This window comes from Gossypium arboreum, chromosome 12, assembly GCF_025698485.1.
Source record: "Gossypium arboreum isolate Shixiya-1 chromosome 12, ASM2569848v2, whole genome shotgun sequence".
NCBI lineage: Eukaryota > Viridiplantae > Streptophyta > Magnoliopsida > Malvales > Malvaceae > Gossypium > Gossypium arboreum.
In genome coordinates, this window is record NC_069081.1 from 116,741,737 (window position 1) to 116,764,632 (window position 22,896).

At 32.1% G+C, this 22,896-nt stretch overlaps 4 protein-coding genes across 6 annotated transcripts; 3 read left to right on the forward strand and 1 right to left on the reverse strand.

The window, feature by feature from the left end:
• The first annotated feature begins 4,790 nt into the window (after positions 1-4,790).
• LOC108479600 (protein CANDIDATE G-PROTEIN COUPLED RECEPTOR 7-like) lies at positions 4,791-6,461 on the forward strand. The gene has a single exon (XM_017782311.2). The coding sequence runs from the start codon at positions 4,878-4,880 to the stop codon at positions 6,186-6,188; it is 1,311 nt and encodes a 436-aa protein (XP_017637800.1). The 5' UTR covers positions 4,791-4,877; the 3' UTR covers positions 6,189-6,461.
• Positions 6,462-9,159: 2,698 nt separating this feature from the next.
• Positions 9,160-10,646, forward strand: LOC108477362 (protein BRANCHLESS TRICHOME-like). Its single transcript, XM_017779882.2, has one exon. It carries the CDS (start codon positions 9,447-9,449, stop codon positions 10,377-10,379), a length of 933 nt encoding a protein of 310 aa, XP_017635371.1. The 5' UTR covers positions 9,160-9,446; the 3' UTR covers positions 10,380-10,646.
• A 5,543-nt stretch (positions 10,647-16,189) lies between these two features.
• Positions 16,190-18,610, forward strand: LOC108477531 (growth-regulating factor 8-like). Of its 3 annotated transcripts, none has more exons than XM_053023203.1 (4): positions 16,190-17,055; positions 17,179-17,337; positions 17,418-17,754; positions 17,824-18,610. In XM_053023203.1, the coding sequence occupies exons 1-4, from the start codon at positions 16,644-16,646 to the stop codon at positions 18,305-18,307; spliced, it is 1,392 nt and encodes a 463-aa protein (XP_052879163.1). In that variant the 5' UTR covers positions 16,190-16,643; the 3' UTR covers positions 18,308-18,610. The 3 variants fall into 3 exon arrangements, with proteins under 3 accessions (XP_052879163.1, XP_052879161.1, XP_052879162.1); XM_053023201.1 differs by having other exon boundaries at positions 16,191-17,055; positions 17,415-17,754; XM_053023202.1 differs by having other exon boundaries at positions 16,192-17,055; positions 17,182-17,337; positions 17,415-17,754.
• A 1,132-nt stretch (positions 18,611-19,742) lies between these two features.
• On the reverse strand, positions 19,743-22,135 carry LOC108478428 (protein IQ-DOMAIN 18-like). Its single transcript, XM_017780887.2, has 5 exons — positions 21,727-22,135; positions 21,296-21,616; positions 20,959-21,210; positions 20,748-20,885; positions 19,743-20,661 (listed from the first exon to the last, which is right to left on the reverse strand). Exons 1-5 carry the CDS (start codon positions 21,853-21,855, stop codon positions 19,942-19,944), a joined length of 1,560 nt encoding a protein of 519 aa, XP_017636376.1. The 5' UTR covers positions 21,856-22,135; the 3' UTR covers positions 19,743-19,941.
• Between the last annotated feature and the right edge of the window lie 761 nt (positions 22,136-22,896).

The window sequence follows — 22,896 nt, forward strand, 5'->3', positions numbered from 1 at the left end:
AATGCAGTACTTCTATTATTTTTCGATTCAATTTAGTACTTATATTTTAAAAAGTTATACATTTTGACACTCAAAGGTAATTGTGTTAATTTTTAATTTTAATTCAAGTTTTAAGATTGATTTGATGAAATTTAATTGTTAATGTTATTAGTTTAGAATTTTTCATGATTTTGTTAATAGAATAAATTTAGTTTTGTTGTGAATTTGTTTAATTTTACATTTAATTTGTCAAATACATTTCAATGAATGTGATTTAATTTGGGTTTTAGAGTAGATTTGATGAAAGTTAATTGCAAATATTATTAGCTAATTATGAATCTTCGTCAAATCAACCGTAAAACCTAATTTAAACACTAAAAAATTAACACCATTACCTTCAAATACCAAAATATATAATTTTTATCAAATATAAATACTACATCCATACCTCTCATCTCTCTCACCTAACTTATTTTCCCTATGGTAGCCATTGAAATTCTCCATTTATAATTATTGTTTACCATCGTCCATATTTCATTGTTTCTTACTCTCTTTTTTTTTTTTTTGTTCTTTTCGAAAAGTTCAAGTCACCATTTCTTACAAATAAGTAAGAATGAATTTACAAGAGAATATTATAATGCAATTCTATGTTGCTTTTCATGGATATAATGAAGTTTTACGTCATTTTTCGTGACAAGAAATCTCAATATCTACTATTTTTGGCAAGAATATGCTCTTATGATTATTGATGTTAAGGGAAACATGTTTAAGTCAAGTGATGCAGTTGAAGCCTTGAAAAGGTTTGAAAATCCAAGTATTCTAATTCCTTCATCATTTGTGAAAAGTCTCATTCATGTTGATGGATGTTGTATAGATGCTCGAAACTCTCTCAAACATTTTGTTTTAGTTGTTGTTCATTTGATATATGGTTTTATTGTATAATTCATTATTCACGTAAAGTTTTCTGAAAATTATAATTTATATATTATATTTAATGAAACAAATTTTTTGAACAATTTTATTATAGGTTCTAATCATATATGTTTTTTTTAACATAATGTTTGGAACTACTCATAACCGTTTCCAACTCATAAATAATAGGATAATACGTTTCAGAGTACTTGAACTCAAGCCCTCTTATATTGATAACAATACCCATACCAATTAATATTTTGTGTAATTCTCTTTTAAGCTTTAAAGGTATTTAAAATCACCAACCATTATACTTATCTATGCCGTCAAGGAGAGCCACAAATAAAATATTCTTTGGGATAGACCAACCAAACTCAACCAACTCATTGGAATATTTAAGGGTTTTTTTTTTTTTTGCCAGCATTAGAATATTTAAGTTTAATATAGTAAAATATAAATAATCTTGATATATATATTTAAAATTTTAAATTTATTGCTAAAATTAATGGTTGAATATTTTATAGGGTAAATTACATTAGTAGTCACCTAACTATTAGTAAATTTATGTTCTAGTCACTTAATTATGAAAAGTTATAAAACCATCACCCTAACTATTTAACTTTATCTTTTTTGTCACCAGTTAGCTAACTATGATAGATTTTAAAATTGGCATAATAGCAACTTTAACCTTCAATATTTATATATTGTGTCAATTTAGTCTTGATTCTAAAAATCTAACCTCAATAGTTACACATTGTGTAATTTGATCTTTTTTTTGCAGTTTTGTTTTTCTTTGTGACCCTTTCACCTAAAAAAGCTAAAAAACTAAAATTATTAACTAAATTTGATTGAAAATATACAAAAATAGAAGCACCAAAAAATCTATTCTCATTCTTTTAAATTTAATCTTCAATGTCACAAAAAAGAAGAAGCAAAATTGTAATAAATAAATAAATAAATAAATTACACAATGTGTAAATGTTGAGGGTTAATTATTTTTAGAATTAAGATTAAATTGACATAATTCATAAATATTGAGGGTTAAAGTTGTTATTACTCCCATTTACAAGTTGTCACCGTTAGCTCGTTGGTGACAAAAAAAAAATAACTAAGTGACTATTTTGTAATTTTTCATGGTTGAATAACCAAAAAAAATAGTAATAGTTGAATGACTATTGATGTGATTTTTCTTATTTTATATATATATATATATATATATATTTTTGCAAACCAATTTCTACGTCAACATTTCAATTTCAAATTTTGGGTCTCTTTCAAGGAAAACAAAGGTATAGTCTCCTTTTCGATAATGAGTTAATATTAAGTAGTGTTTGGTATGATGAAAAGTAGTCACTTTTTTAGAATTTAATCAGTTGGAAAGTGATTCTAACATTTGGTATGTCAAGTTTTATTTACTTTTCTTATACTCTAACTTTCCTTTGGAGTTACTTTTCTATTAACATGACAATATGGCTCTCAGGATAAAATGTGAAAAAGTTACTTTCCCATAGGTAGAATTGTTCTATTTAAGCTGTGTAAGAATTGTTGGTTTTACATTCCTTTGATTTAATTATTTGTAGTTTTGCTAAGAGCAATACCTAGAATCAACTATTTTTATAATATTCCCATGGGTTAGTCTTTAACTAAGACAAAACGTGATTTCAGGTGTTTTTTTCTAAATTTATTCCAAAAAACAAGTTTTATATATCCATGACTTTATATATGCATCGTTATATTTAGAAAATACATGCAAGACAAATTTAAAATAAATTTTTCAATTAAAATTAAAAATAAAAATAATTTAAAAATTATCAATTAGATTTTATTATTAAATATTTAATCCAAATATTTGTTAAGAAGAAAGTTTAATATAAAAATTAAATACATAAATATTATCTTTTATTTAATAAGGATGAATTCCTAAATTATAATTACTTTCCTAGTAAAGCACTTAGTGAGCCAAACATGATAATATAACTTCACTAAGATTCTAATCAAATACCTTCAAATGTATATCAAACATTGTAAAATAATTTTCCTGACAATCACATTCTAGTGAATCACATTAGAATCATAACATGGGAAAGCACAAAATGGTACCTAATTGTTTGAAATAAAAGGGTAAACTACATAAATGGTCAACTAACTATTAGAAAATTTCTTGTTAGGTCGACCAACTTTAAAAAGTTACAAAATGATCATCTGATTTATCGCTTTATTTTTTTAGTCCAAAACCGTTAAAATACTAACTAACATATTGTTGAGTTGATAGTTAACTTAATGACATGTATATTTTTAACCCTTTATTTTTTCCCATGTAATTGTCATGTCATTTTATAATTAATTAAAAATGAAATTTAAACTCAAAACTTTAAAACTATATTGTTGGTTTCATCTTATTTAATACCATCACTTAAAATTAATACAAATATACAATAAATAATAAAACGTAACATTAAAACTAATAATAATAACACATATGTAAATGTATAAATTTAAAATAAAATAAAATAAGTTTAAATCATGAGTAAAAAGAAATTTAAATAGGTAAATACATTCCATTAAGAATGCTAAATGCACTCTAATTTTTATCACAGTATTGTCTTCGTCTTCTTCTTTTTTTTTTGAGTTGGTAATAAGTTGACTCATGATATTAACTTATTTAAACACTTAGATAATAGTATATATATACAAACAATGTAGATGAAATAATTTGTGTAATAAAATTAAAATGTATAAAAACGTTGGAATAAAATTTTAATTGAAGTAGTTAAAAATATCATAGATGTTGGTGACATGAGTTTAAATATCAATATTTGCATTTTTTAAAAAAACAAAATTACCCACATAATAGTATAACTTATTTAAATTATCTAAAGCTATTTTAGTAATTTTTTTAATTTAGTGTCTGTAATATTTTATTATTAGAATGAATCCATATAATTTACGTAAGATAAAATTATAAAATAAGACAACTAAAGGGTAATCTATTGGTATAATCATAACTCAATATCTACCTATTATTAAATTCCTAAAAATCATTTATTTTAACAAAGAAATAAATATAAATTTAAAAATATTTTTATCTTTTATATAACATGTAGAAAAATACGTGCTTACAAGACTTTAACCTAAATCATTCAACATACACTTTTCCAACTTTACAATTTCAACCATAATAATATTTAAAATTAATTATTAATAATTATTTTCACCCATAGTATACTTTAATATATTTATTAATTTAAAACTCCCAAAACAAATAAAAGGAGCAGTATTTATTGTTAAATATACTCATTCAAATATTTAGAGTAAATTATATCATTAATCATTAGATTATGGGTAAGTTTTCATTTTAGTCATTTAACTAAAAAAAGTTACAATTTGGTCATTGAATTATTTAAAAGTTTTCATTCAAGTCATCAGGCTATTAAAATCGATGTTATGTGGTGTTCACTATTCACATTGTATGCATCAATCGAAAGTTCTCTTTTCCTTTCTCATTTATAGTTCATTTTTCATGAAACAAATTTAGACATCACGAATCTACGAACTAAAATTAAAAAAAAAATCTCCGATCTCCTACACTGACCGCTAGATCGACTTGGATCTAAGGTATTTTCTTCTACTTATTGATGAGTATTGATCCACCGTATTGATTGTCAAACCGTTCCTTAGAATTCACTTGTGGAAAATTTTTTTATAAAGAAAACTTAACAGCCTAATTATTTAAATAAAGACTTTTGAATAGTTTAGTGAATTAAATGAAAAATTTCAAATAATTCAATAACTAAATTATAACTTTTTTCGTTAAATAACTATAACAAAAATTTACCAATAATTTAGTGACTAAGGGTGAAATTTACCCAAATATTTATTGAGAGTAAAGTAAAATGTAGGTGAAGATAAAAACAAAAACCCACCAAAGCCCCAGCCGGAAGGACAAATAATAGATCTAGAGATACCGACAAATTCCCAATTCTCCCATGGCGATGTCTCTCTATTTTGTTCTTCTTCTTTTCATGTCTCTGCTTGTTTCTTTTGGTTCTGCTGAGATCCGATTCACGGAGATCCGATCCGATGGCCGCCCCATAATTCCCTTCGACAAATTCGGTTTCACCCACACAGGCCGTCTTGAGCTCAACGTCTCTCAGGTCGAGCTATCAGACTCGAACCGAAATCTTGACTTGTCCAAAGTCGGATTCTTCCTCTGCACACTCGACGCATGGATGCGCGTGCTCCAACAACTTGAAGATGAGGAGGTCGCCTGCGTTCTCGATTCCGATCTCATTAAACTCGTCTCCAACTTTAAATCTCTTAACGGGCAATCCAGCTTCAACTCCCTTTATGAAGAAAAGGATGCCGATCAGTACACCCTCGTCTTCGCTAACTGCCTTAACCAAGTTAAAGTATCGATGAAAGTCCGATCAGCGATGTACAATCTCGACGGCAAGAAAAATCGCTGGGATTATCTCTCGGCGGGCGAAACGGTTCTCCCTAGGGTTTACTTCCTTTTGTCCCTCGTTTACTTCACTCTCGCCGGGGTTTGGATTTACGTGCTTTACAAAAAACGACTCACCGTTTTCGGAATCCATTTCTTTATGCTTGCTGTGGTTATTTTGAAAGCGTTTAACCTGGTATGCGAAGCAGAGGATAAGTCTTATATTAAGCGTACAGGGAGTGCTCACGGTTGGGATGTATTGTTTTACATATTCAGTTTCTTGAAAGGGATAACGCTTTTCACGCTGATCGTTTTGATTGGTACTGGGTGGTCGTTTTTGAAGCCTTACTTGCAGGACAAGGAGAAGAAGGTTTTGATGATTGTGATTCCACTTCAAGTCGTTGCTAACATTGCCCAAGTTGTTATCGATGAAACTGGGCCTTTCAGTCAGGATTGGAACACATGGAAGCAAGTGTTTTTGCTTGTTGATGTCGTTTGTTGTTGCGCAGTGTTGTTCCCGATTGTTTGGTCTATTAAGAACTTGCGCGAGGCAGCTAAGACAGATGGGAAAGCCGCCGTGAATTTGATGAAGTTGACTCTGTTTAGGCAGTACTACATCGTAGTGATTTGTTATATTTACTTTACCCGTGTTGTGGTTTATGCCTTGGAGACGATTACTTCTTATAAGTATCTTTGGACCAGTGTAGTGGCTGGGGAGTTAGCCACACTTGCATTTTATGTGTTTACAGGGTTTAAATTCAAGCCAGAGGCTCATAACCCATACTTTGTGATCGATGATGAGGAGGAAGAAGCTGCAGCAGAGCAGCTGAAGCTTGAAGATGAGTTTGAATTGTGATAGTATTCATTGAGGAAAAGAAATGGAGAATGATTGAAGAAGGTTCAGGTTGTCAAACTGGGGCAATTGAGGTAGAAGCCTTATCATCTTAATGGGTACCATTGAAAAAAAAAATTGTGATATTTGATGCTTGTTAGTACTTATTGTGCCCTTTTGATCTACTGTACCTTTTTTTTTTATAAGTTGTTAGGATACTTAAACTTTGATGCTTGTTGTGAATTTAATAGCATATGTAACTACAAATACAAAACTTATGCCATACTTTTTGTTAAATTCCTTGTTTCCTCATTCTGGGAATATGTTGTGAAACATTGTCATTTATATGTATCTAAAAGTTCTATTGTGCATGCATTTGCAGAGAACCAATTAGCATATGCTCATTTAACTAAGAGTAGTTGCTGTACTACTCCCTGGAATATATGTAGTGGTACATTTGTTTTAGGGGCTTTTATTACATATTTGAAGTGCCTGTTATATGTCAGACGTGGTTCTTCTGATATCTAGTCAGAGCTCGACTGCTTTAATGAATCTGAGCTAGCTATCTACTGAATCTGAATTCCAATTTGATGAACATTGCAATTTGCATGTAGCTACTTGAAAACATTGATCCGTTTTAACATGCTTATTTTCCAGCACTTTTCAGGCTTTAAGCCTTTTGTTAAAATCCGAATGGATATCTTTCGTCCAATTTGTGGCAATGCTGTTAAATCTAAGTTCTTTTCTTCTGTGAATATTTAGTTTTAGCATTAATTTTTGAGATTGTATTAGAATGATCCGAGTGAGATTGGTTTTCATGAAGTTGGAAAAGTTGCCCTTGGCAGACATGATTGTATCCTTTGGTTAACTTGAGAGGTTTCTTACCGCTAGGAGATCTATGGTTTTAGGTTTTCTGCATTGGATTTTTATGGCATGTGTTTGATTTGTGAGGCATACTAGAAACGAACCTGACCATCGATGATTAGTTGTTTGAAAGCTTGTTTTAGTTAACACTAGAATTTGAGTCAGGCATGTTCTCCTCCTTACTGAGAATTTGTTTAATTTCAGTCTTATTAGTTCAATGGCTTTTGTTTCGTCGTGAACCCTCTTATCTTATGGTTGCTTTGGCTTTGGCTTGGGCTTGGGAAGATACGGTCTAAATTTTATCAGATACCTCGTGACAAAATTGAAGTCAAAGGTCCACCAGTTAGCGGTGGTTGAGAAATTCGTATTGATTAGTTGAGATATGGGAGTTTATTGCTTGGAGTTTCTTTCTATTATTCCCTTCAATTTTCCTCTCACATATTTGTTTGTTGTTACAAAATCCATGGGTTGGATCCATGGGTTGGATTGATTTTAGGTCAGATCAATTTAGATTTTGGATTTGGATCATTTTCGACTTTGGGCTGGTTTTGAGGTATTAGGGGTTTTAGTTGTTTGAGGTTGGTATTTTTTGGGGTTTGGGCTAAACAAATTAAAAGATTTCTTTCGGCAGTTTGAAACACGGTAGATTTTCAGATTATAATTGACAGATCATAGTAATAGAAAATTGAAGTATGGGCCATGTTCTTGAAATATATATTATAGGCGTAACAGAAGTTTGGGTGTGATCGAAAAGACAAAATCATGCAAATCATCGGCAGTCTTAACACTTGATACATAAAATATTGAGAGTATTGATAACCATGTAATCATTAAGGTTATGGGTTACAAACTTCCCTTTGTGACAGAACATACCCTGTATTCTAAATTTCTTTCATAGGATCCATTCATTCATCTCATGTATGCTGACAATTTTCCTTTAAAAAAAAATTGAGCAGCAAAAGCAAAAGAAAAGAAAAAAGAGGACACTTTTACTTCACTTTAACCATATAGGAAATATGGTCCATTTTCATCTTTTTTCTTGCATCAGCAGTTGATTATGAACCACGAGAATTCAAGCAGAAAGATTGAAGCTGTGTTGGCACATAGGAAGTTTGTTAACCTGTCTCCTTTTGAGCCGCCCTTCACCAAAACCAAAAAGTATCCAATGATCCAAGTCGGTGATTACAGGGCTTGTGTGTATTCACTTACTAACCCAAACACCAGAAGAGCTCTTATTTTTTGTCCATTCTTAAGGTTTTATGACTGACACTGCAGCAGACCCTGGATTTAACATTAAAGGGAGGGACAATACACGTGGAACCTGTAGGAATAAACACACCATTGTTTCCATTATGGCCTATAATGTCCTTAAAAGAACTTTGCAACCAAAATCTGATTAAAATAATCCAGCATCTTCTGCAATCCAATCATAGATAACCAGCAAAGCTCCCATTTGTAATTGCGTGACTAATACAACATATTTTTGAAGAATAGGTGTTTAAATCCCTGCTAGAGTTTATGCTGCTGTGAAGGAACTTTAATCGCATCATAAAATATGCATCTGGGGCTGTTGTGGCTGACGAATTGCTCTGGGATATGTACTCGGTACTTTAGTTATCAAAATCAATATATGTAAATTACGACACGAATTCAGTGGTACATGAGGTCTAAGGTTCGATTGGAATTACTTATATTTCCAAAGAATAGATCAAAATGCCCCCACTAACATGTGGAGTGCCAGAGGAGTACATACTCCAAGCCAGAGAGGCCCTTACTCTTTCACAATAAGTAGAACATTTAGTGGTTTTTGTGTGGACCAAATGTGTTCATTATTACACTGGACGGTCTCCTCATATTAAAACTATAAATTTTTTTACAAATACACCCTAATTCCCAATTTCCTCTCCACTTAGAATTATTGGTGTTTGATTGTTTTTAAGTTATTAATCCATGATATGATTACCGGACATGATTTGAATAAAACTATGAACGGTGTACCCATTTCAAAACAACTGTAGGGTATTTTTCTGACCAGTTCGCAGTGTATAAAAAGTCAGCGTACAACCTGGAAACTTTGGCCATATAACTACATATCCCACTATTAGTATTGGCATGCCATGAGAGTGGTAAAAAAGAAAACAGGGCAGATAAGAGATGTGGACCGGTGGAAGTAAGATAATAAAGGCAAATGAAGACCACCACCTCCCCTTAGGACTAGTTTTTTTAATTAAGATGAGATGCATGTGATATATATATATCCATCATTCACTTTTTCAATCCACATGATCTTCAAAGCTAAGTTCCAGAATAAATAAATGGGCCTACTCCCATTGCTTTCTTGACAGGGAAAATCCCCCACTCAAACAATAATAAAAGAAAGAGAAAAGCAAAAAAAAAAAAGAGTTTGATTTATTAAGAATGGAAGGAGAAGATATGGAGATGATAATGATGATGATGATCAACAGCAGCAGCAGCCCTAATAATCAAAGCAATGAAGCTTCCACTAGCACTAGCTGGAAAGTATATGATAACCCTTTTTTTAATTCCCATCATCATTGTCAACAAGTATGGCAAAGTAGCAAGCATCTACATCATCATCAAGTGTGCTCACCTGTTTCAGCTCAAACCATCGTAGACCCTTTTTGGGATCTTACCTTGTTTGGTCCTTCTTCAACCATGGATTCTGAACTGGATATTGCTCGAGCCCAGATCATTGATTTACAAGCTGAGCTAGATTACGAAGTTAAAGCACGTAAAAAGGCAGAGTCCCTCAACAAGAAACTGGCTAAGGATCTTGCCGAAGAAAGAAGAGGAAGAGAAGCATTGGAGAGGGTATGTGATAAGCTTGCAAGAGAGATTTCATTAGATAAAGCAGAGATTGATCGAATGAAAAGGGATTTCGAGGAAGAAAGAAAGATGTTAAGAATGGCTGAAGTATTAAGGGAAGAAAGGGTTCAAATGAAGCTGGCCGAAGCCAAGTTTTTGTTTGAAGAAAAGCTATTAGAATTGGAAGAAACTAAACGAGTATTGCCGGCTGATAAAGAAGATAAACCACCAGCAGCATTCACAACCAATCTTTCTGGGAAATTTTCGAGGTTAGTTTTCAGTGAAAAAGCATCATCAACCTGTAACGATTCATCCATGGCAATTCAACGAAAAGCATCCCCAGAAACAGAGAATCCTCACATAAAACGAGGGATCAAAGGGTTCGTTGAATTTCCACGAGTGGTTCGAGCGATTGGATCAAAAAGTAGACATTGGGGTTCAAAGCTTGAATGTCAAAAGGCTCAGCTAAGGGTTCTACTTAAACAGAAGAGTCCCATTCGATCAAATAACCTTATCATGAGTTGAAGATATATTATCAGTTTTCTGCAAGTAATTTCACTTCTGGGTTTTTCTTTTCTGGATTAAATTTTGTTAATTTCTTGTTTTCTTTCCTTCAAAACAGGGTGACTTAGTACCCATTACCCTCAAAGATCTTGGTCTTGTAAGATTATAAAAATGGGGGTAAATTAAATATATGATTTGGCTTTTGTAATTTGCCGTAATGGTGTCAGAATGTATATGAAATTGTCGTGTTCATTAATATTATAGGATTTGAAATTGGAAACCGGAAAATTTGTCGGTTGGAACAGATCTGAGTAAAGAAATTGTTGGAAAGACTACACAGAATTCATTGTATAAAGGTAAACAGCTAAAAGCTCATTTCTTTTAAAAGAGTAATATGGCAGACATGTGCAGATGTTTGACAAAGATGAAAGTAATCAACCATTTTCTTGGAAAAAAGAAACCTTAGGTTAGGGAAGGGAAAATTCATGAATCTTTAGGTGATCACATGTGCATTAAAATTGGTATTTGATATAAAGTGAAAACTAGTTCACAAGTCACTTTGCAGTTCGTAGAAATAGCAATCTTGTGCAGATCTATAGCATTGAATTTAGAGATAAATCTCTTACACATGCAATCAGATTTGACTCCGTTAAACATATTCTTCACTATCACTTACACATCATCAATCTAATGACCCAACGATTTATCGAAAGGCAATGCATAGCAAGAAATGTCAACTCATATTTATATCTCACTTCTCCCAACTCCAATTGCACACACACACACTCTATCCTTCAAATTCCAACCTCCAACCTCACCCCCTTCATCCTCTCCTCTTAGCTCTTCCTTCCCTTCTCCTTGACTCCACCACTCAAACTTCACACATTTTTTCCAATACCATCAAAATCAAAACAAGTAGGATGCACTTCAATGTTATTGAATAAAATTATAGATTCGAGTTTTATAAATAAATAAAATAAGAATTGTACATCCTAATTAAATATTCGATATGGCTCTACTCTAAATTTAATCGAGTTGAAACTTTTAAAACATTCACAAAAGTCAAAATTTTTTATTTATTTACCCTTTATTTTTAAAAAGTAAATTTTTTTCCATAGAAGACGAAGATAAAATGAGCATACAGTATACTGGTTTGTGCTGCCCGGTCTTGCAAGTTCTATTTAACTCGGGCAGATTTTAGATAAAAAATTTAATTTGAATATTATTTATTAACTAAATTCCTTTTATAATGTCTAAATTACTTACAATCTTTTAATTTTTAAAAGGAAGATATTAGGCGTTTAAGCGTTAGTTGTAACAACAACAATACAATTGAATTAATATTCATTTGAAAAAACTATTATTTTAATTAAATATAAAATATATAAAAATATTTTTAATGATAAAACCAAATCAACCAATTTAGTGCATCAAATTCTAGTTTATTCTAGCCATAGACTAGTTTAGTGCATCCCGGTTTACATGTTAATTATCTTGCTAGTTTATTCTCGTTAAAAGTATCATAATACTTCTTGTACTATACCTTAAATTACATTTTGATTTTTTTATTAAAAAAATAGGTCAATCAGTCTTCATACATTGATGGAGTAAAATGGTCCTTTCATTAAAACTCACATCCTTTCATCGATGACGTGGATCTCTCAATGGGTTAGTATTACTCTCGATTGAGGTTTTATCTCTTAAATTTATAAAAGAGCCCAAGCGCTTAAGGTGACAGGTTCAACAGAGTGAAAGTGGCTTATTAAGGCTCTAAGTGGCATATGATCACCTACGAGACCTTTTGTTTTTTCCTATGGCCTTCCTTTATTTTGCAATTGGTTGCCTAGCTATCTGATAATCAACTATCACCTCTTCTAGAGGTGAAGTCAAAAATTTTTTTAGAGCGGTCAAATTTAAATTATAATTTTTTAAAGAGTTAAAATTGTAATTTCGTTATTGTATTAAGTAAAATATTACAAATTTTAAATGATTAAACTATAAATTTTTTGTTTTTAGAAAGTACAGAATTTAATTTTAAATTTTAAAAGGGAACAAAATATAATTTTACTATTGAATTAATTTTAAAACTTCACAAATACTCAAAAGACTAAATGAGCAATTCTTTTTATTTTAAGAGACCTACCCGTCTAGGTTCGCCCCTGGCCCCTTCGTCAAAATCTCTCCTCTCTCACCATCTCTTTGTCCTTCATTTTCATCGCTGATCATCTCTCTCGTTTCTTTTTGTTGACCTCCCATATTTGTCTTTATCCTCACGTTTCCCATTTTTTTTTTCCTTCCCATTTTCCTATTCTTTTAAGGTCTCTCTCTCTCTCAATTTATGGGACGAATTTCCTCACCTTCTTTAGTGATTGTAACTAAGTGCTAATCTTTGAATTTGACTTAGTGATATTAACCCAATTAAGAATTGATAAAAAAAATCAAATCAAAATTTAAAATTGCAATTTTTTGTCTTCACCCAAATATTAAAATTAAAAATATAAATGTCTATTCACTTTAAAAATAAAAAATTTATCTCATATATCACTTAAAATTTTTTTAAAATTCTACAAGTTGATTTTAGGTGTGACTAATATTGTAATAGAAAATTTAAATTTATAATTAAATAGAAAATATATGACGCTCTCAATCAGTTTATAAAATCTAAAATACTCCAACAATAATATATCAAAATAATTACCCTTAATCATTAATTTAATTTTCTTTATTATGAAACATAGAGTCAATTAACTTTTTGTTCTTTATTACTATTATTATTTTCACCATTCACCCAGTTTTATGAATGTGCCATTATTTTTATATACAAAAATACTAAAAGCATGTGAAAATTATGGTTAAAAGATGGAAAAAGATTCAAGGCAATTGTGGTTAAAAACCATGGGTATTACTTTTGACCTTTTATAAGATTATTAATGGAAAGGAGTTTATCGGTCTTCAAAAAAAAAATGACATTTTATTATTGAGATACTAATATTAGTGAAGCAAATTTTGGTAATCCCCACCCTTTTCTTTTTAACGAAAATTTTATCTTAAAATTTAGCAACTATAGTCATAACAAATCTATTGTAATCTTCATAAATTATCCAAATAAGGAAACATAACTTCATAATCTACTTTTTCATTGAAAAATATTGTACCGATATTAAATATTCATTAAATATATTATCAAAAAGTATTCGAAAAAAGACAACAACAATATGATTTGAATTTTGGTATTTAGATGTCAACAAAAGGCTTTTATCATTGTTCATTAAATATTATATTTTAAGCATCGGTCTACCATTAAATCTAAATAGTGCTTTTGAAAATATTAAAGTGTTTAACGTTCTTTGTAAAAATATGTTTTCTTTTAGAAGATAAGATATTGATTTTAGTATGATAGTGTAAAGTATAATATATGTATTTACATGATATTCAAATTCATTAATATTATGATATATGAAATATATAAACTTAAATTATAATTTTAATTGACTCGAATGTAAAATGTCATATTATTATTTTGGTTTTAAGAAATTTTCAATTTAACCTATAGTAAAAATATAATAATAATTTATGGTAACTTATAACATATGATATATAATTTTTAAGTTATTAATATAAATTATTTGTAAAACTTAATTTAATATAAAAATTATATTTATATTTTATAATTAAATAAATGAGGAGTAAATTTATAGTGGTGGTAAATTATAGAGAGAATTTTAAAATGAATATCAAATTAATTAAAATGTTTATAACTCGTAAATCAAAATGAAAAAGAAAACTAAGTCTTAAATTTAATATTTAATCTACCTCATTAAAATGAGTATAATACTCAATCTTTCTTCTTCTTTTTTCTTTTCACCACGTAATACAAGTTTTAAAGTGAAAATATTGGCCTAATCTTTTACATTTAGATTTAATTTAATTTATTGAAGAAAAAATTGAAAGCATATTCACAATCAGATAAAATGTAAGAGATTAAGATTATCGAGATTAAACAATTTGGATATTCAATATTTATTTTTTTCCTAGACAAATTGCTCTGAAAACTTTGGGTGTTTGGTATATCCTATACTTGGGCCCAACTTTTTTAGAACTAAATGTTGTATAAAATTTTCACGAAATAAACACAAATATTGAGAGAAAAACAAATGTCAAATACTCAAAATTTTTAATCTCGTCGTGAATTTGCTTCCAATCTTTTTTCAAAAATTAAATTAAATCTGAAACTAAGAGATTGTTTCTTTTTCTTTTTTTTCAACCCAAAACTTGTATTCTACGATAAAAAAATTGTTAAGATGTAAGTGTTGTGCTATTTATTTTAGTGAAATAAATTAAATTTAAGACTTAGATTTTATTTATTTTGATCTTAGAGTTAAAAATAATTTGATTCTCATCTTAAAAGTTCTTTACCTAAATTTATAATTTGATTCCCAAGCTTTGAAAAGTTAAACCCCATTGTTTTTATAATATTCCAAGGGTTATTGATAAATGGCGGTGGAATCTTTTTAACTCCACGGGTAAACTTAAAAATTGTCAAATATTTTTAATTTGTATTTTTAAAAATAGGAAGTAAATAAATAATACACATGTGATTTCTTAAATCTATTTGTAGAGTTAAAAATTTACTGTTTACCCAATTAAAATTTTTATTTATTTAAAATTTGCTTAAGATTCTAAATTTTAGCAACTCTTCGTGTAATATAAACTTAATTTGATTTAGGTCAGATATATTATAATTATTAGTTATATTAGATTTTATAATAATTAAAATTTTGTTATAATTATTCAAATATATTATTTGTAATTGTAATAATATTTTTATTAAAACGAAAGAGATTTAAATATCTTCCCCTATTGTTTAATCATTGACATTTGAAGTTGGAACCTTTACGACATCGAAGGAGTGGAGATTCATCAGCATTTGGACTTAATGGATCATTTAAAGTACTAAAACATGATTAAGTTTCATGTATTTCCCGTAACATCATTTTTTTTCTCTTATCAATTCAAACAAACCCAGGAGAAACAACTGCTATTATCCATAATAAAATCTAGACATATTTTTTTTTCTTTTTTAAAATACAGTAATTCAGAAAATGAAATCCACAAAAGAGACAAACAATTGAGACAAAAGAGATTGATAAAAAAGGAGGAGGCATTGACCCCTTCCTCGGTCATCGAACACTCATTTATCACATGAGGTTAAAATCTATTAAGGCACTGAATTTTTACAAAAATAAAAAAATTAGCACACACCTTGGTTTGTGTGAAACAATGCATTCAACTGGATTGGGTTTGAGCAAATATTAATATGGGTAGGGTGGAATGGTAAAAAATTTGAATGAAATTACCATCAAACATGAAAAATATAGTAAGACTTGGTTAGGTTGATGTGAAACAAAAAAATGAAGTGGTTGAAGAGGGCAGTTTAAAAAACTTATCTCAATCTGGATGTAATGTAAATGACATTAACATTATTTGTTTCTAAAAGAAAACAATGTCAATAATTGCAAGAAGAACATAAATAGGATGGTAATAAAAATTATGGGTATAAAGAGAAGAGTAAACCAAGCAAAACTCTTGGTCCAAATTGAATGCATTGGTTTCTAAAAAAGATTATGAATATTTATAAGTTGATAGCACAAATTAGTTACGGCATCACATCAATGAAGGGGTTTGGTCCCCCCACACGCTCACACGAAACCCAACTGGACCCTAGCCCTTCCTTTCACGTCTCCCAATGCACACTCACGCCGTTAACTTTGACGGTTCATCTCAGTCAACTAAATCACTATTTGAAGTGGAGGGTTGTTTTGACTTCTAAATGGAGAAATATTATTTTAGTAATTACACAGTAAAACTATTGTAATCTTATTACGGGTTTTCAGACTGTGTTAACGTTTGGGGGGGATGTGTCTTTGTCAAGAGTGGGGGAGAGAGGAGTGAAGTGGGTTTTGTCTGTATTCCATAAGGGGTGCGAATGTTGGAAGCTAAGGAAGCAAAGCAAAACGCATGGCTGAAAATAGCGGCACCGCTACACCATAATATCTGTCAACTTTTCTTTTATATATTAGCAACAAACACAACTGGTTTTTGGCTTGAGATGCGTGAAGAGAAGAAAGAACAAAGGGGACTGATTTGCAGTTTCCTGTAACTTTATTTTTTTATTTTTTTTGGCTTGTTAAAAAGAGTGAAAGTAGTAGGTTAGGGGAGAGTTTAAGGTTTGTCTTGTCTTGTTCTGTTTTTCTTTTTAGATGGGAAAGGTGACATTTTGAAGACATGGATACCAGAAATAATGCTTTTGTAGGTACAGAGAAAGGGTTGGGAAGAACAGATGAGGAATGTGATGTTGGGTTAGGTTTGATGATGATGCAACAAGTTGAGGAGTCTTGTCCAAATACGAGTTTCATGGCAATGCTTCCTTCTCATAATCATAATCACCTTTCATCATCATCATCATCATCATCATCTTCTTCTTGTTATGTTGAAGGGTTTGATGGAGGAGCTAGTGGTGGTGGGCCCCTTGTTTGTAACACAAGCAATCAGGAACCATGCAGGGGCGATATATACGATGTTGTCGGTGCTGCTTCTGCTTCTGCTTCTGTTTCTTCTGCTGCAGCTGCAGTTGTGTTAAAGTCTCTGCACCATCACTCTTTTTCCGCTGACCCTCCTTTCCCCCACCATTTCTCTGGTACAAAAAAAAAAACTCTTCTTTGTTCTTTCTTCGTCCATTTTTTTTGTTTTTCTAATTCTGTTTTATGAAGTAATTAAAAAGAGTATAACTTAATGCATGGTGCTCAAAATTTAATGAAAGTAGGAGAAATGGCAGCAGCGCCTGCGAATGCTAGAGTTCCTTTCACAGCAGCTCAGTGGCAAGAGCTGGAAAGACAGACCATGATTTACAAGTACATGATGGCTTCTGTCCCTGTCCCTGCTGAACTCCTCATCCCCCTCACCAAAAACCCTTCAAATGGTAATTCTTTTTGTTCTTTTTTCTTCTTCTTTGTTTAGATTTTTCTTTGCATTAATCATATATTTTTGTTGATATAGTAGCGATAAAGGGTTCTTTGGAATTGGGGTTTTCGAGCAATAGCTCGGATCCGGAGCCATGGAGGTGCAGAAGAACAGATGGGAAGAAATGGAGGTGCTCGAGAGACGTGGCGCCTGACCAAAAATACTGTGAGCGTCACTCTCATAAGAGCCGTCCCCGTTCAAGAAAGCCTGTGGAATTGCCAAACCACTCCAATATCAACATCAACAACAATGATCACAAATCACAAACACTTCACAACATGGCATCTGATGGCACCACCAACCAACCTCATCAAAACCCACATTTTACAAACCACCACGACCCTCATTTCTTCACATCTTCATTTGATCAATCCAGGTAAGCTCTGACCATTTAATAAATGCATGATGTGGATTTTGTTGTCTTATAATGTTTTGGCCCGTGAAGGTGCTTGGAATGGTTCATGAAAGGGGAAACCACCGTTCCTTTTGCTTCTAACCCCGAGTGGCAGCGGACGAATTATGGGGTCAATTTACAAGCTCAGCATCATCTAAACGAGCAATTCACCCCCAGTTTAGCCTCTTTGGAAGGCTCCTTGAACCTAAACCAAACACATTCACAAGAAACAAGAGCCTTCATCGATGCATGGTCAATAGCAGAAAGAGAAGTGGTCGAAATGGAAGGAATTGGGAGCTGCAAACGCCCTGTTTCTTCAAACGAGAAGCTACCACTGTCATCACTTACATTATCAATGTCGGGTGGTGGGAACGAAAACAATCAAGAAGAAGACGACGAGAACAGTCATCACGAGATGCGTGGTACCTTGTCATGGATGGGTTCATCGCCTGGTGGACCACTGGCTGAAGCATTGTGCCTTGGCATCGCAACTAGTCAAACCACAAGTACAAGTAGCTGTAGCAAGAGCACATGAGACATGGTGGACGGCGGCTGGTTGGTAGCTAAAATTTTCTTCAACCTTGTGGATAAAAAAAAAAAAAAAAGCCTCCTTTATTGCTATATTGGACGAAAGGGTTTTCTTTCTTTGAATGTTAGTGTTAAAATGAATGGTTTTCCATTTGGGTTTTTGGAGCTAAGCCCAAAGGCCTAAGCTTTCTGGAATGGGTGAATTCCCTTTGTTTCTTTTTCTTTTTGGAAAAAGGGGGGGTATGCATGCTTTGGTCTCTTACATCTCATAGCTCATTAATATCAGTGATTTTGAATTGCAGTGTAAGAATGTGAGTAGATTTGTTTAATTTTTCCATTAAAAATCAATGATTCTATCATTTATCATCATTAGAAGCTTACAGAAGGAACATGTTAACTATCTATCACTTGTCTTTTCTTATCACATTTAGTAAGTAGAGTACTATTTATGAATAAGGAATCCATTAATTATCATCCATAAATGTTTTTCCTATGTCATGGGTGTCAGAATGAAATTTTGCTTCATTTTAACCTTTTTCTTAAGAAGAAGAAAAAGATAAACTTTTCATCAATCAAGTCATAAATCAAGTTGGCTAATTGGTGTTATTACTAGGATTGTATTCCTGTTAATAACCATTCCTTTTTCCTACCATTCATCAATGTAATGTAATTGTTTATATATAAAATTTCTAAATCCAAATTCCATCTCTTTATTTAACAAAATAATTTGATTTTTGTATTTTATGTGAAATCAATCTAGTTGGTATTTACATCAACTTAGAATTGTTTTCTTTTCATGTTTAACAGTATCATTCAATTGAAGTATCTACAAAGTTTTAAAATCGAATTTTGATAAATTAAAGACATTAACTTCTTTATTTTCATAAAAGTGAAGGATTAAATTTCAAGTTGATTAAGTCTTTAACTTAATTGGAATTGTTATTATTGCAATAAATAGGAGGATGTAGATATGAATATACTTAAAACACATTTTTTCCTCCAAATTAATGTTGATACAAACGCACTTAAACCCTTCACCCTCGTTTTGAAAAAAAAAACTACTAATAATATTAAGTTGAATTTGTTGACATCAGATCTCAAATTTAAATATTGAGAATCTCTTCCATCTGTCTCTTAAAAAAAATTAGAACACAAAAACTAATCGCATCGCAAAGTTAACTTTCGACAGAAATGAGGGTTTGTAATTGTTCAAAAAGAATCCGCTATTTTTTAAGTAATTTGTTATGATTATTATGTTAGGAATTGTTTAAAAAAAAACTAAAAAATTAATGCTAAACATTTAAAAAAAATTATGACTTAGTTTTTAATGATTTATCATCATTTAATTCATTAAAAAATTATCCAACCTTAAAAAGGGCAAAAAAGGTAAAACCTTTTCATGAAAAGGATGAAAATTTTTTATCCACAAAAACAGGGTTTTTGCATTTGGGCTTATCATGATTAGATGTTGGGAACAGAAAACAAAGGCATACAACTATTGGGCCAAATCTCATCTCAGAGTCTGAGATCATAAATTTTGTTAAATTCCATACAAAACATACCACCTTTCTAAGCCCAAATGATGCATTTTCAGATAAAAATAATGTGCTAAGAATGAAAACCATACATGAATAATCTCCTTCATCTCAACCACCTTAGATCAGTAGTAGAACATGGAGAAATTTCACCCCCAAAACTTTCAGTATAATAAGATGAGTAAAGTGATTCTTTCTCCATCCCATAATGACCCTCAAATGCACTCTTGAAACTAGGGCTTCTCAAATTCTGGCTAAAGCTACTACACCCAATGCCAACAACATGATTTTCAGGTGCTGGATACGATAGTCTCTTCTTCACTAACGATCCACCTCGTTCCCTCTCTGGTGTCGATGGTCTTTGTCTCGGTGTACTCTGCGATCTTGCCTTAGCCTTCGCAGACTCTGTGGCTGCCATATAATTCGGCACCGTCGTGGCAGTGCCATTTACATACCGAGACATTCCGTTTGTGGTGCAATACGTGGAAGCTAAGCTAGGTGTGTTTGCTGCAGAGGTGTAGCATTTCTCTTCTTTCAAGCACCGAGGGCTAGCTGAACGTACTTGCAAAGGCTTTGTCTTGCAAGGGGAAGGTGTGGGTGGGAATTGGTTCAGAAAGAAACTATGAGGTCTTCTGATTGTTGGTGAAGAGTAGGATTGTAGCTTGTAACTATCTATTTCCACTGTTTTTATGGAGTCTCTTTTATCAGTTGATACCCGGTTGTTGTTATCCCATTGCTTTGTAGCCATCCACCGGTCAAGCCATTTTGTTCTTTCTTCAACCTCCTTTTCATCTTCAGCTGATGGGTTTCTTCTAGATCTCCATATCTTCAACATGTGTTTAAAATTATTAGTTCATAATTAAACATGCACTGGTACCAACATGAAATAGTAATAATAATTAAAAAAAGAACCTGGTTAGAGAAAGCATAAGCAAGTGCCTTTTCACGTTTCAATGCAGCTTCCTTCTTGGTTAGCAACAATGCTTCGATCTCTTCACTAGTTTGTGGTCTATCGTCCCATTCATCTGTTGTACAGCTCATGTCTCGGGACTGTAGCATAAAATAACCAATAAATAAAAAAGAGAAAAAAAAAGTTGATTAAGACTTACTTACAGCTACTTACCATGGACTTCCTCCTACGAATATCTTGAAGATATCTAGTCTCCCACAATGCATTGGTTTCATCAAACATAGACTTTCTTCTGTACCCTTCATGTGAAAGCCTTGCACGTTGTTGATCTAGCACTCGGTCTTGTACTCTAAGCAAAGATTGCATGCATTTTAGTGCCAACTTTGCTTGCCTTCTGACATTGTGTCCTCTCACTAATGCTTGAAGCTTCACTAACCCTTTCAGTGCCCGCAATGCTCTCCTTGCCTTAACAATCACAAAAAAAGTTGTTAGATTGAGACCCGACAGTTTGTAGCAGATAATGACTAATTTAATAATTAACTTCACTCACTAGGTAACCTCTGAAAGCTGTTTGAATGACAATAGCAGCATAGTGATAGTGTTCTCTAACATTGGCATAATTGGAAGGTCTAGAACTAAGCCTAACGATCTCAACAGCCGCTTGTGCTGTTGCCACAGCAGCTTCAGCAGCTGCAACGGCAATTGCGTGCCGTTGTTCTGCAAAACCCAATGCTGTTTCTGCTGCATTGTTCGCAGGTGGTGCAGCAGTACTTGTCGATGTTGTTGGTGTTGGTGTCTTTGCTTCACACTGTTGGACATGATTGATATTACTACTGCCCCTTCTAAACAGCCATCTTCTTTTCTCCCTCTTCTGCACAACCCCAAAAAAAGCCATGCACCCACCACCAACTCAATTAAATAAATTATACTACAAAAAATAAATTTAAGAGAATGATGAAGTTTTTAATTACTATATACTACCTTTTCATCCTCTTCCTGATGCCCACATTCTTCTCTCCTTCTGCTACTCTTTTTCTCATAATCTTTACCTGGAGACCTAAAGGCCTTTTTCACCATTGACAACCACGAGGTAGCAGAGTTCTTTCCCATGGTCAGGTCCAAGAAGGAGGAGAAAATGAAAGGGTATAGATAATTAAGAAGATGGGTATTTGTCCCAATCGATTCCTTCACAGATCATGAATATATTAAGTAAAGGAGAGAAGAGAAGATGATATTCATTTGTTGCAGAATCTAACAAGGTGGTACGACCTCCAATATATCTGCTAAGCGGTAGGTGTTTTCTAGTGGCATTGGGAGGAAAAAAAAAAGAACTGATGGGGGGTGGGGGGAAGTGTCAGATACTTTTGTCACAAATAACACTGTAAGATACTATCATATTATATGATAGAAGATGACATGAGAAAGGAGAGACTGGAGTGTTTTAATGTTGTTTTTGTTACATAAGAATCCAAAGTCACTTTGAAAATTGTTAAACCCTTTTCGATTGATGGGAGAGAGTGTGTGTATATTATTTGGGTTTCAAAAACCAAACTGACAAAATCTCATTGGCTTCACGTGTTTATCAGCAGCAAAAAAGACCAGTGATTCATTAGAAAAGATCAAGTGTTTTTTGTTTGTTTTTTTTAGTGTATAAAAATTCCTCGAAGACCACCAAAAACACCACCCTTTTAAGTACCAACTTGAACAAAGTGAATCCCCTCTTTGAATGAGTTGGCTGGCTTCATCTCCATGGTGGACTGGTCAAACTTGGATTTTCCTGTCTAGTTTCCCGAATCGTTTCTTGTCTGAAAATAAACTAATGAATTTCTTTTCTTTCTTTTTTTTTTTTGATTGGGGGGATTTTGTTTGGCCATGCATGAAAGAGTAAACTCATAATTGACGTTGGAGATTTTATGTAAGTTAAAAAAAAGTTGGTAATTTCCACTAGTAATTTTGTTCGCTTGTTTGTAAGAAGAAGAGGAAGGGGGGCCATGGTTTGTGATTAAAGGCTGTGGGTGGTGCAGTTGGGCGAGGTCTAGTCTCAAATCTAAAGTCCCCACTTGATATTTGTTTTGGCGGTGCCCTTAAATGTACTTTGAGTTGATGAGTTGAGTCACAATTATTGTCACATGCTTCGCTCAACTCCCGGGA